The sequence below is a fragment of the Zootoca vivipara genome, chromosome 11 (genome assembly GCF_963506605.1).
Source record: "Zootoca vivipara chromosome 11, rZooViv1.1, whole genome shotgun sequence".
Lineage (NCBI taxonomy): Eukaryota > Metazoa > Chordata > Lepidosauria > Squamata > Lacertidae > Zootoca > Zootoca vivipara.
The window spans coordinates 13480726-13498506 of NC_083286.1; the positions used below are offsets into that span (position 1 = coordinate 13480726).

The following is a 17781-nucleotide window of genomic DNA, read 5'->3' on the forward strand; positions in this document are numbered from 1 at the left end:
CTGGCAGGGAAGGTCCTCAGAGTTGGACATCATCTAAAGTGTGCTTGTTTTTACACAAAAATACGCAAATTTCAGCTTAATGGAAGCTTGGATATGGTGACATGCAACACCTCTATTTGTAACCTGCATTCCCAGGATTCTTCTGTCACTTGAGAACCAGCCCTTAAGAGCACCCTTAGGAATTAGCCTGGGCCTAAACACGCCTTCCTGTCTAGTCTTCCATAGGAACACAGGAAACTGCCTTATGCTGAGTCAGACCAACAAACACTCCATCTAGCAAACACTCCGGAAGTCGCTTTACGTGTTTCCGGTCATGCGCGGAAGCAACTTCTGGCACTGGCGCCGCCATTTTCTGGTGCCCATAGAAGGGCGAAGCGCCACCGGAAGTTGCGTCACGCAACTTCCGGTCATGCGCGCGCTGCCGATCCCGGATCTTTACGTCCCGAACTTGGCAGGTATGGGGGAAGCAGAAGACTTCTTTAGACATTTATTTTACAACAACACATGGCAACTAGAAATAATGGCAAGTTTTGTTTTTCAGAGTGACAGTCTGTGCCCTTTTCCATTGCCTATCCTTCTAGGTAATAAGATCCAGGAATATGTATTCATGTTCTCTCACACGCTCGGTTAGGTTTTTGGAGCAATAGTAAAGGCAATTTGGCCATTTCACTTAAAAAGGAGAGGAGCACAAACGATGGTCATTTGTGGTGCTTAAATGCTCCAGCTGGAAAGAGCTCGCAACCATTTTGTGAACACTGATTTGCTCTTCTAAGAGCGTGCTTTAGAACTGGCTTACGTGCCAGTATTGCTCTGTGTTCTCTCAGTTTTTTCTTTCCCACTACCAAAAATATAGTTCCTTTGACTACAGTTTTTTCCAGGGGATGGGCTGAGTCAAAGAACACATCACAAGCACATTATCCAGTTCAAGTCACGATGGCATGGATTTTGATGCACCTATAACAGAAGCCAGAGACTCCTTTACCGAGTAAAGGACAAATTATTCTGAATACATAGATGTATTTGTTTTATTGGAACTGATTTTGAAAAGCTTGCGCTCTTCTCAGCACAGGGGAGTTTCGCAATATAGAATGGCTACAGCCATCACATCCTGGTTTATAATGGTATTTAGCATCACTCACATATCGAGGGAGAGTTTAGCTCAGCATCTAGATAGAGTAGCCACTATGAAGAGAAATTAAAACATGCTGAGAATGCAGCCGCTGTTTATCATTATTCACCATGAATACCTGTGCTTAGCTTGTGATGTGTCAGATCTTAGAAATAAATAAACAAACAAAAGGGAAGGACAGGAATTTACTAGGACATAAACTCCAGAATCAAGTCCTATGTGTGTCTCCTCTCTGAGACAGTCACAAATACCGCAATTCACAATTTATATGATGCTGCTTCTTAATTCATACGTGAGTCTGAAGAGTGTACCTCCATTTTTTCATCTTATATGAAGCCAGGCTAAATCTCAAGTCTGGAGTGAGACACAATAAATTATTTTACCCACCTCACTGCACATATTGGAACAATGTATCCGAGTCTATAAAAACCCTGGAAAAATGTGTCTAACCACCAGTCCAGTATATTTAATTTGTTCAGTGCAAAACATCCTATTTTATAATTCCTAGAGCCAAGACTTGTAAATAAACTGTCCTGCACAGTAGCATATGAGTGGCAAGTCTAATAAATTCACTGAGAGTGCAACCTGTCTGCTTGGCAGTAAGTCCCATTGTTTAGGGGACGCGGGTGGCGCTGTGGTCTAAACCACTGAGCCTAGGGCTTGTCGATAGGAAGGTCGGCAGTTCGAATCCCCGCGACGGGGTGAGCTCCCGTTATTTGGTACCAGCTTCTGCCAACCTAGCAGTTCAAAAGCACGTCAAAGTGCAAGTAGATAAATAGGTACTGCTCCAGCGGGAAGGTAAATGGCGTTTCCGTGCGCTGCTCTGGTTTCACCAGAAGTGGCTTAGTCATGCTGGCCACATGACTCGGAAAAACTGTCTGTGGACAAAAACGTCGCCTCCCTCGGCCAGTAAAGCGAGATGAGTGCCGCAACCCCAGAATCGTTCGCGGCTGGACTTAATTGTCAGGGGTCCTTTACCTTTACCTTTTTAACCCATTGTTTACTGAGGCTTAGCCCAGTAAATAGTTAGAGCAGGAATGCAGCATCAAATGTTTGTCATTAATTCATCAGAATAGTTTCACTGGCAAATGAATTTAGAGCAATGTTTTGGGTGAGCAGGTGATTTCGCATGAATGATCTTCTTTAGTTCAAGTTTTTTTGCTTATATTAATTCACCTACATAACACTTTTGGCTACCATAAACAATGGTATATTAATAGGAACTATCGTATTTTCCCATGTACATGACGCCCCCATGTATAAAACGACCCCTACTTCTTTTAACCCAAAATTAAGAAACCAATATTTTTGGGTTGCCAGAGTTGTTGATTACCCTCGAAGTTGTTGATCGCCCCACCAAAAACCGTGTATAAGATGACCCCCCCCACTCATTTATTTGCTCAAAAAATTAAGGGAAAAAATTGTCTTATACACAGAAAAATACAGTATTTTCTCTTCCGATATCTCTTCCTTCTATTCTGTGACTAGGCTCTACTATGATGTCATTTTTAGTATTGTATAATATTAGCTGATACTAGAAATACCTTGCACACACACATTGCCAGTAGGATGGGAGCTATTTCCTCACAGTGCGGTTCCAATTTGCTGCATCCAAACCAGGAACTGTGGTTTGTTTTGCTCCAACGAACTATACTCAGTAAGCCTTGGCTACAGATCATGGTTTGTTGGAAGCAAAACAAATGATACATCGTACTGACATAATGCAAAGCCTGTGGTTTGCTTCCTTCTAGTACAAGCAGGGAGAAGTGGGAAGAATCAGACCAGATGCAATATGCTCATGCACATAAACTATGGTTTATGGCAGACATCCCCAAACTGCGGCCCTCCAGATGTTTTGGCCTACAATTCCCATGATCCCTAGCTAACAGGACCAGTGGTCAGGGATGATGGGAATTGTAGTCCAAAACATCTGGAGGGCCGAAGTTTGGGGATGCCTGGTTTATGGCATACCATGATGTGCCAATGTGGCCAGATTTTAGGTACATTCCAATTGCACCTAAATTGGAGGAAACTATTACCTTGCCTGTTTAGGAACATATATAATAAGCTGTCTGAGGGGAAGTGAAATGGATATATATTGGTCTACCAGCCTAGTAAGTTAGCACAATATAGACACAACCCAAGCAAACCAAAGCACTTTTAAAGATTATTGGTTCCAATGAGAAGTTAATCACATGCCTAGCTCTCAATGGGATTTTCTTGGAAAGAAATATGTATAAGCCTTTCCTAACTAACATTTTAGATGTGCAAGCTACTTTCATGAACACACTTATTGACATCAAAGAGACTTAGACAACTTCTTAGTGAAACATTTGAGTACATTCAGGTTAATATTAATGCTTACTCCTTCCTGTGGATAAGATTGCATATCATGCTTCAATTTTTGTAAACTTTTAACAGCCATAAATTGTTCTCTTGATATTACTTCAGCATTTTTCATTTAACTTTCTAACTAGCACCGCAATTTACAACATGTTAAAAATTCCTGGAATGTCCTATCTCAGTTGCCCTATAAATACACTGGGAGAAGATTTGTTACTTCGTGCTTGTTTGCCTTCTGTCTAATCCTTACAAGTGATCTATTTAAATTCCAAGTTCAACCTTCCACTTTTAACTATTGATCTGTCACATTCTCAGAAAAGGAAAATCACAGGTACTGATCTGAAGTAACCGTAATCTTAAACCAATGGGACTACAGCAGTTGTGATACCAGATTATGCCCCAATATACTTTATGTTAACAATTTAGATTAGCATTTTGTAATCTTTCTTCTTGCAATTCTTGCTTTCAAAATAATAACATTCATATCACCGTTGACATAGTCATCATTTATACTTAAAAGTATATCAATGCAATGGAGAGCATTGCTCATTCTTTTTTTTAAAAAAAAATACAGTACAGACAAGGTCAGGGGTCAGCAAACTTTTTCAGCAGGGGGCCGGTCCACTGTCCCTCAGACCTTGTGGGGGGCCGGATTATATTTTTGCGGGGGGGGGGGGGGAGAGAGAACGAATTCCTATGCCCCACAAATAACCCAGGGATGCATTTTAAATAAAAGCACACATTCTACTCATGTAAAAACACGCTGATTCCTGGACCGTCCACGGCCGGACTTAGAAGGCCATTTGGCCTTAGTCTGCCTACCCATGGACAAGATCAAGAAGTCCAACGAAACTGCAACCAACTCCCAACCAAACTTTTAACATGACTTGTTGGATACTTTCATTACTGCCCTTCCCAAAGCGTGCAGAAATCTTCCTTCAATGTACATGAATGGACTAAATGGTTGTGATCCAGAGGACCGTTAAGATATGCCCAGTTTCCTTCCCCACTTTGACAAGTAGACCCACATGCCATATAACAGACTCCTTTTGAAACTCTCCTCAGTTTCAGGGCATTTGCCATGTGGCATAAGAAGCTGCCATGTGATTAATATTGGCAAAACCCCTTTGGCTGCACAGCGCCAACTGCACTCTTGTTTCGAACCCAGGCAATGTCATTAAGACCTCCTGAAATTGACAGTTCTAGGATTCCACGAATATGTTTCTGTATGAAGACCAGTATGTAGCTTTAATTCACCCAAAACTGGTACCCTTAATGATTTTTTTCTGTTTGTCACCTCTAGTGCTTCCTAAAATCAAGGTCTTGTTCTGAATTTATGGAACACAAGTAATAACTTACATCAAGTGCATTAAAAGGCACCATATCTTTTATCACATATTATATATCCTACAGATCGACTGGGGGAAAAACACATTCCAAATACATAATGCTTAATAACTGTAGTTATTCTTTGGACATTGAATTGAGAACCCTTTTTGATTGAAATGAAAATAATAATAATATGAAGATAAAGGTCTAAACTAATGCAGTTTCGTCTAAGGTTCTGAATATGCATATCAATGAAAATATCTATTTCAAAATGTGGAACTTGATTTAAATCAATGATTTAATGTGCAACTTTTCTTGATTTAAATCAATCCACCCCAATTCATCAGAACATGTGAGCTAAGCAATGAGTGACGATACCCTAGGTTAGTCCCAACTAGTCACTGAAAACAATGGAGCAGTATATAATTAAGTTGCACCAATGTCAAAATGCTTAGCCTTGGTCAACTTGCTAGAGTACAAAACACGTCATCATTATGATGGGCTTTTGCATTTTAACTGCCTATAAGCATTCATCCCCACATATTATAATCAAGCTTCCACATCTCCCTGTATTTTAAAGGCATTGTTGTTATTTGTTTGTTTGTTTGTTTGTTTGTTTGTTTCACTTACCAACAGTATCACACGGTTCATCTTTATGTACACAGAAATCCTTCCTAAAATTGGGAGGGAAAAGAAGACAAAGCCTTAAGAAAATTGTGCTGTCAGGTGCTCATCTATGCAAATTTTAACAGCTTAATAAATGACAAGGCTCCTCTATTTCAAAAAAGAGCATGTGAAGGAAATCCTGAAATTATCAATTGACACTTCAACCTTAAATCTACAATTTATTTCCCATTTAAAGTGTATGTGGCATCAGGTTGATTAGTTATCTTCCTTAATCATCTGAAATTCACATATTTGTCAGATTTTTCATCCCCTACTGAAACTAAGCCTAAAGAGTACTTATATACATGGGTACTTATACTGAGATCAGCGCTGTTCATGCATGCACTGTTCTCAGCATTAATGTGCAAGCCAGTGTGTCCAATTTAAGCTGGATTTAACCTTTCCACCAAAAAAAAAAAACCAGTTTTGCAAGGTCTAAATGATCTGCAATGTGACATTAGCCATCCCCGGTTGCTCAACCAAGTTTCAATTCAGTGGGGAAAATCAGATTTTTGCAAGTGAAAATATAGATGAGCCCTAACACTGTTCCAAGTGTCAGAAATGGTACTGAGAGAAAGCCATTTCCGCGCCTGCAACGGAGGTGGGGTTGTGGGCTTCCCGACTGAACCATTGCGTAGGGCCTGCGATCTCAGCCCCTGTGCGATGGAAGGTTCCCGCCTACGTCACCCCCGGGCCGACCAATAAGGTTGGCTGGGGGTGGGGCTCAGCAGTTTAAAGCTCCCTGCAGGCGGGAACTCTGCCTCTTTTCGCCGGGTAGGATTTTTCCCACTTGGGCTAGCCGAGATGGATTTTTCACCTACCTCATAGCAATTCGTCACAACTTTGGTTTGGCGGTTAGGCGTTGGAAATTTGCATAACAATAAGATGAAGGAGGGGCAGGTTACGTCATCAGGTTCCGGTAGATGTACATCACTGGACTCATTACTGGTGGTTAACTTCTCACGGACTTCAACACACGGGTTGGAGTCGGATATAGTCTGATAGGTTCCAACGCCTAAGCCAATACCGCTCAACATCCGTAATCAATAAAGTTGTGGCCTTAACCACCCAATTATAACTTAATTCTTGTGTCTTGTGTCTTTATTTCACGGGGAAGGAGGGACATTGCCACACAATTACCGTAATTTAAGACACTAAGCAATGTAATTATTGCTGCTACCCTAGTTGGGTACAAGTGCAATAAATAAAGCAGCACTTCCTTACCCCATCTCCGGGGACAGGAGGGGAAAGAGATCTACTTTCCATTGTTTCCTTGATGTGTTGAGAACCCTGGTATACTCAAGCAGGGGAATTAGGGAAGACACCACAGGGGGGTGTAAGTTGCCCCTATCCCCAGTCCAACTGTGCTGTTTTCAGGTCACTTAGTTTATCATTCATTTTTAAAAGATTACAGTCACAGAAATATTTCAGACTGGAGTATTCTCCCTAATGGGATCATCTTCTTGCATTTAAGCCCCAAACAACATGACTCTACAACAGTGTTTCCCAAACTTGGGTCTCCAGCTGTTTTCAGACTACAATTTCCATCATCTCTGACCACAGGTCTTGCTAGCTAGAGATGATGGGAGTTGTAGTCCAAAATCAGCTGAAGACCCAAGTTGGAGAAACACTGTTCTGCAATAATAAAAAAGAGGTTATGAAAAGAAAGTATACAATTAAATATGAAAGGGTTCCCTGTTTCTAACACCTGTGCTAAATCTCAACATTCAGATGACTCTCAATTTATGCTGGGGTTACATTCCAGGAATTGGGACCCAGGTGGCGCTGTGCTTAAACCACTGAGCCTAGGGCTTGCTGATCAGAACCCTGTGGCGGGGTGAGCTCCCGGTGCTTGGTCCCAGCTCCTGCCCACCTAGCAGTTCGAAAGCACGTCAAAATGCAAGTAGATAAATAGGAACCACTACAGCGGGAAGGTAAACGGCGTTTCCATGTGCTGCTCTGGTTTGCCAGAAGTGGCTTTGTCATGCTGGCCACATGACCTGGAAGCTATTGGCCGGCTCCCTGGGCCAATAACACGAGATGAGCGCGCAACCCCAGAGTCGGTCACGACTGGACCTAATGGTCAGGGGTCCCTTTACCTTTACCTTACATTCCAGGAATAGCACCTACAGCCAAAATTGCAAATAGGACTCAGCTATACTGCTGCAAATAAAATGTTTCAAGTGTGTTGTAAAGTGCATTATACAAATGTGACACTAGATGGCAATGGTGAGCTATGGCCAATTCAATATATTTTTCCAAACTTTTTTAAAAAAAGCATTTTCACAACTTATTTTATATGTGTGTAGATTCCACCATAGTCAAAGCACATTGGGTTCAATATTAAGATTGACAAAGTCTTTTTTTCACAAACACATTTCTTTTCTTTTTAAAAAATCTGCCAAAAATGTAAAGCTGAATGTACACAAGTTGAATCGCATAGGCTGCAAGTTAGCTATACTGGATTACAATATGCCAGTATTTGCAGTACAAGAGATGGATTATGTGTTAAGGCCGATGCAAACATATTAGCAGTTAGACATAGGGTTTAATGTTTGTGAATCTGGAGGGGGGAAAGCCTGTGGGTGTTATGAACGCAGTTGCATAACTGCTCTTAAGGTTAATATCTGTTTAAAGAATGAGAAAGAGGAGAACAAATGTTAAATATAAAAAGGCACAATAGCATGGAAGTTGTACTTTGTCAAAAATAAAATCGAGATTTGTATATGCACAGCCTAATAAGAAGAGTATATGTGGGCTGAGATGCTTTCATTCAGCTGATTTCTATCCTGGTTGAAGCAAATTTCCAAAAGTTTAATTATGAGAGTTTGGGGAAATAGAACTCTTTAGTCTTGGCAACAGTGAAGTACAATTGCATCCTGTGCAATGAGACAAATGTAAAACATTCCCTAATTTCCAAGAATAAGAACTGTATTCCTTGGAGACTAGGCTGCCCAGTAAAAGTTTATGATACTCCAGATACACCTATAAACAATTCATTATTTATTTGTGTCCTCATTTCTACATAGGGAAGTTGCAGGAGGATCATCATGTAGCAACTGAATCTACAGCATGGGTTGCAGCGTTGCTCTAGCAATCGTTTTTCAAATTATTTAAGTGACTTTATTATTAATTAGCACTTTATTATTAATTAGCAAAATCTTAGTGGGCCAATGGTACAAAATGTACTGGAAAGGCTAAAAAACACATTTAAATGCACATTTAATTTAAAGATGTAAATGAAACCATTCATAAGTATGTTCCTGCAAGAGGTATATAAAGGCATGCACATTATTTACTGTATATTCCCAGTACATATTTTTTTTAACCCAGAAGAATCTTCTCAAAAGTCAGGGGTTGTCTTATACGCCGGGTCGTATTTCTTATACGGTGGGTATATCCCAAACTGGAAAAGTTGGGGGTCGTCTTATACGCCCAGTCGTCTTATATGCGGTATATGGCCAGATTTGCCTTACAGTCTGTGTCCTGTTTCCCCTCAAACTTGATTAACGTTAGATTCAGTGTGGTGTAGTGGTTAAGAGCGGTAGACTTGTAATCTGGGGGACCGGGTTCGCGTCTCCGCTCCTCCACATGCAGCTGCTGGGTGATCTTGGGCTAGTCACACTTCTCTGAAGTCTCTCAGCCCCACCCACCTCACAGGGTGTCTGTTGTGGGGGAGGAGGGGAAAGGAGATTGTTAGCCACTTTGAGACTCCTTCGGGTAGTGATAAAGCGGGATATCAAATCCAAACTCTTCTTCTTCTCTTCTAGATTCCCTCCCCTCTGTTTCCCCACTCAGTTTCACAGAGCTCCTCTCATCCAAAATCTTCTTCCCTTCTTCCCCCCAATGCCAGCCCCTCAATTTCTAGCCTCCCGCCTTTTGTGGGAAGCTTACAAGCAATGGCTCTTCATGGCAGGCCGGGTGATTTTCTTATCAGTAAATGTGTCTGTGAAGAAGGAAGCCGGCCTACAATCTGAAGCATTTCCCCTCTCCCTCTCCTTCCAAAAGAGATCGGTTCTATCAGTTGTTCCCAGTCCCTGAAATTAAAGATGGGAGTAAGCCAAGCTCAGCATTGAAGTAACATCTGAGCTTTCAGATTTTATTGTCTTCCTGTGAGTGGATCTTTATGCTCCAAATGCTTTCTTTTTCTTTCCCTTTTTCTTTGCAAGCCTATAGGGCTTGAGGACTGAATCGAGCTCTGAAACAACTGTCATCACTCAGCACAAGTATCAACACACATGCTCGCAGTTCAGCATTGTGATAATAAATGAGCCTTCCTCAACTTCCACCAACCCCAGGAAGCATGGCCAATAGTCAGGGATGATGCAAGTTGTAGTCCAAAACCCCTGAAGGTCACCAGGTTGGGGAAGTCTGTAAAGGTAAGCTGAAATAACATGTTACAGTGGTACCTCGACATCCGAACGACTCAACTTCCAAAGGTTTCAACTTCCAAAGTCGACAAACCCGGAAGTCTTTTCGCCGCGTGTGCATTCTATGCCTGCGCAGAAGCGGCGTGCGTGGTCGGCGCATGCGCAGAAATGCAAAATCGCGCTTTGCACATGCGCAGAATGGGCGCTTCGACAACCGAAGACTTCAACTTACAAAGAGCGCTGCGGAACTGTATTCTGTACTCCCATCTCATTGAGTAACCAACTAGGGATCTCTAACCCCCCAACGGTGCCTCCAAATTTTTTTTACACATCACCTAGGAAGGAAGGCGAACTAATGCCAGTGTACTGGAAGAAGCAAAGATCACCAGTGTTGAAGCGATGATTCTTCAACATCAACTTCGTTGGACTGGTCATGTTGTGCAGATGCCTGATTATCGTCTTCCAAAGCAACTACTCTATTCTGAACTTAAAAATGGAAAGCGTTATGCCGGTGGTCCACAAAAGAGGTTCAAAGACTGTCTCAAGGCAAATCTTTAAAAATGTAGTATAAACACCAACAACTGGGGAACACTGGCCTGCGAGCACTCCAATTGGATAACAACCTTTACCAAAGGTGTCATGGACTTTGAAGACACTCAACTCAGGATGAAAGGGAGAAACGTGCTAAGAGGAAGACACGCTTGGCAAAACCACACCGTCGGCAACTCCCACTCGGAAACCTATGTCCCCACTGTGGAAGGGCGTGTGGATCCAGAATTGGCCTCCACAGTCACTTACGGACCCACTGTTAAAACCGTGTTACTGTTTATGGAAGACAATCTTACTCAGCTACGAGTGACCGCCAAAGAAGAAAGATTTGTCTAGAACTGTACTGCATATTCCATGTGGAAGTCACAATAAGGGATACTTTGGTATCTTCTATTATCAGGTCAAGCAAGCATAATTTGCAAATGATTTACCAAGCTTATAGAGGGGAGAATAGTCCTTCAAGTGGGAGCAAAAACTAACTTTTAATAGATTTACGGCAGTTTTCTGAAGCTTAAATGAGGTGACTAATGGCAGAAAAGAATCTGAAGCAAGAATGGGCAACTGCTAGTCTGTCATTTCCATAAATTATACTTTACTCATAAACTAAAACCTATTAAATACAGAGGTAGAAGAGGTCCTTAGGGCAGTGCAAAGCCTAAATCGTCAGCTGCTCCATATAAAGCCTGCTATTATACAGGAATCTCTTCAAAGAAACATATAAAAGAGGCAGGTATGGAAAGGGTCAGATCCATAGCAAATGACAATGAAATATGGCAGGGAAGGATGGTACAGGAAAATCTCACGTGTACTTAATATTAAATCTTCCAGAACTACATCTTTCTGCTCAGCCCAGATACGATGTGTCATAACTCTAGATTTAAAATGAAGGTTCCATATATAAATACAAAAGAAAAGTTCATTTCTATGTCAGTTAGGCAAAGAGTCCAGGATAGAAGGAGATATTCGTGTTTAAAATGGCCCTTTTTTCCTTTAATTTTATGTGAGGGCTTCTGAAGGATGAGAAACTTCCATGCTTCATAAAACCATTGATTCACAGAACATCATATGCATGCTTCTTCGTTGGACTTACTTCCTAGTTAGGGGGTTAGGTTTACAACCTCAAGGCTGCAATGGTATTAGGCTTTCTTTATTCTTTCTTCACTATTAACATCATCATTACTTGTGAGCTCTGCTTTGCTGCCATGAAATAGAATGAGAGCTTATCTGTATGGTTATCTGGAGAGCATACCATTGCCATATGTGGAAGTGTCTAGTGTTATTTATTTATTTTTGAGTATTTAGGACACGGTGACTAGGGCTTTAAATATATATTCCCCATACTTTCTACCAAAAGGTTTGCATCTTTGGGTAGCTCTACTTAGAACCATCTCCAGACTTTATTATTTTTAATGTTCAAGGGTTCCTGTCAATGTATTTCCTCCTACAGAAAAATCCAGTGTTCTAGCCCAAATAGGTGTCTCGAGTAACCTGCTAAGTTGAGCTACCCTCAAATGAAGAACTTAAGGAGAAGTCTTGGAACCCATAACAGCTCGCTAATTAAAAATCTAAGCATGGATTCCTGAGTTCAGCTGATATATTTGGGACTGAGATACCAGTATTTCTTTTTGAGCCATACAACAGGTTGAGGGTTTCCTATAGGGAAGAACTATATGTATAGGCAAGTATATGCAGGGCCGGCTCTAGGTAGAGTCCCGGTGGCGCGGGGTGCCAGGGTGCCAGGCTGGTAGGCTGGGCGCTGCGCAGCAAAGCCGCGCGGAAGCCATGCTGCGCCCTGCAAGGGTGGGGGCGCAATCTCCGCCCCTCAGCACCAGGGCGCGCAACCTGCTCGAGACTGCCCTGAGTATATGTATGGGCATTTATATATGCATTCAACAGAGCAAACTTACAGGAAATAAGATGCCTGCATGCATTTCTTATACAGTGGTACCTCGGGTTAAGAACTTAATTCGTTCTGGAGGTCTATTTTTAACCTGAAACTGTTCTTAACCTGAGGTACCACTTTAGCTAATGGGACCTCCCGCTGCCACTGTGTTATTTCCGTTCTCACCCTGGGGCAAAGTTCGCAACCCGAGGTACTATTTCTGGGTTAGCGGAGTCTGTAACCTGAAGCGTCTGTAACCCGAGGTACCACTGTATCCCCATCTGCCTTGCTCATTCTACTCAGTCTGAGTGCCCACTGAGTACCTGGACCAAGTGGAGGGAGAAGGACAAATGGGGTCAGTGCACACATATTTTTCTTTCCAGCAATTTGCCTGGCATACTGAGAGTCCTAAGCTGAGGCTCCAATACTTTGGCCACCTCACGAGAAGAGAAGACTCCCTGGAAAAGACCCTGACTGATGCTGGGAAAGATTGAGGGCACAAGGAGAAGGGGACGACAAGAGGACGAGATGGTTGGACAGTGTTCTCGAAGCTACCAACATGAGTCTGACCAAATTGTGGTAGGCAGTGGAAGACAGGAGTGCCTGGCATGCTCTGGTCCATGGGGTCACGAAGAGTCGGACACGACTAAACAACAACAACAAAATGCCAGCTGTGATACTTGCATCAACAAAACCAGTGCCACTACTGCTTCCTTTCTGTGAGGGATTCATGGAGATTAAGTCCTTACAGGCATCAGATTTCTGGGGGGTGGTCAACTGCCCAAGCAACATTCTTTCCAAACAGCATGGACCTTATTAGTTTCTTCTGCAGTTTTTATGCCTGATGGCTAATTTCTCCACTTAGCCAGTGGTGGCGGAAGAATTGCTTGTCTATGCTCTATTCTTTATCATAAAACATTTCTTAGCAGTAAGGATCCTAAGAGCACATTGCATTATCCCAGCGTGCCCATAATGGTAATTACGCAGTCTTTAAAGACACAGCAATCTGTATATCAAATAATAATGAATGATATAAAAACTAGGAGGGAATAAGCATACCATACTACAATACCATTTTGAACACTATGGAGCTCCTTGTAAGAACACTTATTTAAACAGGGTTTTTTAAAATATGAATTCTGAGATTCTCTATTAATTTACCACAGCATTTCATGCCCACAGCAAGCAAGCCAACATGAATCAAGAACCTGTGCATATCATAGTTTCATTGCCATATGCTACTCTTCTTTCACTACCATGGGAATGAGAGAGGCTGGCAGAAATTGCTGCCAAAGTGAAGAGTTCAAATGAACTTTGAGACACACCGCATTGAAAGTTCAAATAGGCTGAAGTCAAAATAGTTCATCCTCAGATCTTTGTACAAAAGAGATGGGGAACTTAAGACCTACCAGATGTTGCTGACTCATGTTATCCTTGACCACTGAACATGCTGGCTGGTGGGAGGTGGGACCCAATAACATTTGGATGGCCTTGGGTTCCCCACCCCTGGTGTATAATGTAAGTAAATCAAATGGCCCCAAAACAAATTGTCATCCGGAACCAGTTAACTGGCTGTGCAGAGAAGAAAGATAAGTGGGGGGAATTGATTCCCCTCAAGTGCGGGAAAGAGCGATGGTGATTGAATTAAGACAGGGGTCAGTAACCTTTTTCAGCCGTGGGCCGGTCCACCGTCCCTCAGAAAAAAGAACGAATTCCTATGGCCCACAAATAACCCAGAGATGCATTTTTTTTTAAAAAAAAAGCACACATTCTACTCATTTAAAAACACCAGGCAGGCCCCACAAATACCCCAGAGATGCATTTTAAATAAAAGGACACATTCTACTCATGTAAAAACATGTTGATTCCTGAACCGTCCATGGGCCGGATTGAGAAGGCGATTGGGCTACATCCGGCACCCGGGCCTTAGGTTGCCTACCCCTGAATTAAGAAGTCGGGTGCAAAAGAATGGCCACAGTTTCCTGCCAGGAGGCCCTGCACCAAACACTTATGTTAGGAATGCTGGAATGCTTCTGCTCTGTCCTTTGAGATGTTCCTTCCTGATTCTGCAAGCCTTTTTTCCTTTTAATGCTCGTCACATAAACAGTCAGAGACCATATAACTACTACTACAACTACTGCAGGCATCTAAATATCTAAGTCAGTTCTTTCTTTTAAAGCAAAACAAAAATGGGATAGTGTAGAATACGTTTTAGTTCTCCGTCACACCTGAGAAAGGGTAACACTAAACACTGTGGGCAATAAGTGGTCTTCTGTTTATCTTTTGAGGTGTTTCCCGCCCCCTTTCATTCCTGAATCTGATGCCTTTCTTTATCCCCCCTGTTTGCTTCATTTTGGGGATTTCCATCACCGATCAACTCAAAATGCTGCATGAGATTCACAGCCATTAACAAAAGGAATAAAAACTTGCAACTTACCTCGTGATTAATATGGCTGCGTCTACCGGTGACACATCTTCACTCCAGCTTGTTGACATCTCTAAATGGATGTCATTTTTCTTACCAAATTCTTCATGTTGCCATTTGCAGAAACTCTCCAGCATTTTTTCACCATGATGTCCAATATACATGTCAGCCTAAAAGGTGTAATGTTTTTTCATTTGCTGTAACATATGTATCTACATGGCATTTTAAAGCAAAAGGGTGTGTATGTTTTTTTAAAAGACTTCTAAAAACATATAACAGAGAATTTTGTCGTTCAATAAATATTCGAATATTTCATCATAACCACCATAATGTTTCCCCTTCCAGTTGACTACAAACATGCATAATTAAAAGTCTGACTCATCTAAACTTTAGATTCTCTAAATATTTTTGTTTGCGTCAGGGAATTTGGATAAATAGAATCATACTGTTTACAGAGCTGTTTGAGCTGAATTACATATTTGTAACTTAAAAGACACATACACAAAATGTTCTATACACCTTCAAACAGCTTCAGAGATCTACCATAGCTGCCAAGTCTCCCTTATTCCCCGGGAAACATTTTTTTGTTTTTTGCCGGTTTACTTACCGGCTGGGGGACGCTCCTTCTGCGCATGTCTGGAGTCTCTGGACATGCGCAGAAACGTTTTCTGGCGCGGCGGCCATTTTGGAACTGGGCAGAGCATGCTCAGAAGCGACTTTTGATGCTGCTCTGCCCAGTTCCAAAATGGCTGCAGCGCGACTTCCGGCCATTTTGGAACTGGGCAGAGCAGCATCAAAAGTCGCTTCTGAGCATGCTCCGCCCAGTTCCAAAATGGCGGCAGCACTACTTCCGGTCTGCTACTTCCAGTCCAATCCCTTCTTTTTCCGGCAGGAACTTGGCAGGTATGGATCTACCGTAATTGCATCTTTGCTTAACATTAACCTAAAAATAATATACTCATGTTGTTTTGTACAGCCATGCTGAAATTGTGTTTGTTCCAACAAAGGAACACCTCACTCTCTTCCTCACATTACTTTACCAATCCCCACTGTGCATTTGAAGCCGCTCATGACATTGAAATAGCCGAGGAACCCTACTCAGGTGAAAGCTTTGTGCTCGTGATTGATGGCACACATAGCTCTGTAGGTAGAGCATGAGACTCCTGCATTGCACAGAGTTCCAACCACAGGGTTCCAACCACAATTCTATGATTCTATGAATGGTGGTTTCCAAACATAATTTGTAGTAAGTACCAATAACTAGGCACAAGGCACAACTCCCTGCTGCTAAGCAGGGGATAATTTAGTGTGTCACCAGACAGAACGGCTAGAAGGAGCTGCCCCCTTCCCTTTTGAGCACCTCCACTAAAAGTGGAGAGGTGTTTTTCACTGCTTGAGAAAGCTTCACCAAACTGTGTCCTCCCTTATCATTTCCACCCAACCTTATAATTTAAGAGTGCATGTCCTTTATCTGTACAGATGTCTATTCTAAATAATAATTATAAGAATGCATGGAAAAGGTAAATGCAGTACTTTCTTACTGGAGTCTCATGAAGCAAAACAAGCTTAGTCACTCGAAGGTTCACTTGAATCCCAAGGCTCTTGTGTTGGAAAAGATTGAACACCTAAAACAAATGGATTAAAATACTATTTCAGAATTGTAAAATTAAAATCACAAATCTACTTTGGCGGTCTGATGAGTTCCGAGTGTTTTATACAACAATTATACAACAATTTCATATAGCAATTGAGTCTGGGCAATACACAAACATCAACTCCATGTTCAGAACAACTTCATCATCTGTTTTTTTTGGGGGGGGGGGCAGAGAGCTCATCTTCATTTGCACACAGAGATCAACTTTCCTTGATGGAATTAGAAACTCATGTTCACATCCAAGCACACAGAGAATGTTATATAAGTGAGAGTGGAACATACTGTTGACTCCTTAATATTTTTTCACTGAATGTTCAAGGAATATCATAGTGTACTAATGTAATAATGCTAGGCTGGGGGGAAAAGTGACACTGCTATGTCTCACAAGACATCTATGGAAGCCTAACAAAAAGGGCCAAAAAAGTTGAGTCTGCACTGGAGATGAGAGCTTAAGTTGGGTCAAATCCTGTGCCTTCATAAGAGTACTAATCAAGACTCTGACCCACACTAGAACCCCACCTTCCAATCCTAATGACTTATTACAATTAAGCTATGTTCTGCGTTTACTGAACTTCTAGCTAATTTAAATTGGCAGTAGAGTAGACCAGCTGGGATAAATGGCATCCATTAACTTACATTCATAGTTTGCAATGGGTATGACTTAGTTGGTGATCACCCAGCGTATCATCTTTACAGAAAGTCTCAACATTCCCTACCATATTTAGAATTGTTAGGATAAATCGTCTAGCTGCATCTGCGCCGTGATAGGAAATCATAGCCGGATCTGCAACAACTACAGTCTCCACATTATATTCTTGAGGTAATTTATAGGAATATCTTTTTCCTCGTCCGCTTTCTGTTCCTTTTTGGTTCTTGGGTATCCTTTTTTCTGCAACAGAAACAAGTGGTAAACAAATGATCGCATAAAGATGCTTTATACTGAGTTATGCCAATGGACGAGGGCTCCGTCTGGATATGCTGGGGTTCTTCTGCATCCAATATATGCTCCATGATGACATCCTAGCCATTTTTAGCAAAAAAATGTTTCACTGGATACATGTTTTATGGCTTTTGTTCAAACCTCTTATCAACTTATAAATGAAATATTTACCAACCATGGATTATACAATGCCAATGAATATAACGTTATACTTCCTGCTGTAAACTTTTAGAGCAGGCTTCCTCAAACTCAGCCCTCCAGATGTTTTTGGCCTACAACTGCCATGGTCCCTAGCTAGCAGGACCAGTGGTCAGGGATGATGGGAATTGTAGTCTGAAAACAGCTGGAGGGCCGAGTTTGAGGAAGCCTGTTTTAGAGCAACTGGCATGTCTGCTCATTCTAGTCATGCTCATGTGTCCAACAGATGACCGGCTGGCCTCAACAATCAATTAATTGCTTAACACAAGTTGCAGAGCATTTGATGGGTTTATGCT

At 41.8% G+C, this 17781-nt stretch overlaps 1 protein-coding gene across 3 annotated transcripts in view; it reads right to left on the reverse strand.

Annotated features, from left to right (window-relative positions):
* The window catches only part of ADAMTS19 (ADAM metallopeptidase with thrombospondin type 1 motif 19), a 120075-nt gene that overhangs the window by 72317 nt on the left and 29977 nt on the right, over positions 1–17781 (reverse strand). For all 3 annotated transcript variants that reach the window (XM_035099895.2, XM_060280126.1, XM_035099894.2), the window contains exons 4-7: positions 17064–17236; positions 16235–16318; positions 14706–14863; positions 5432–5475 (exon numbers count right to left, since the gene is read on the reverse strand). In XM_035099895.2, coding sequence (XP_034955786.2) covers positions 5432–5475; positions 14706–14863; positions 16235–16318; positions 17064–17236 — 459 coding nt within the window. The remainder of the gene's footprint in view (positions 1–5431; positions 5476–14705; positions 14864–16234; positions 16319–17063; positions 17237–17781) is intronic.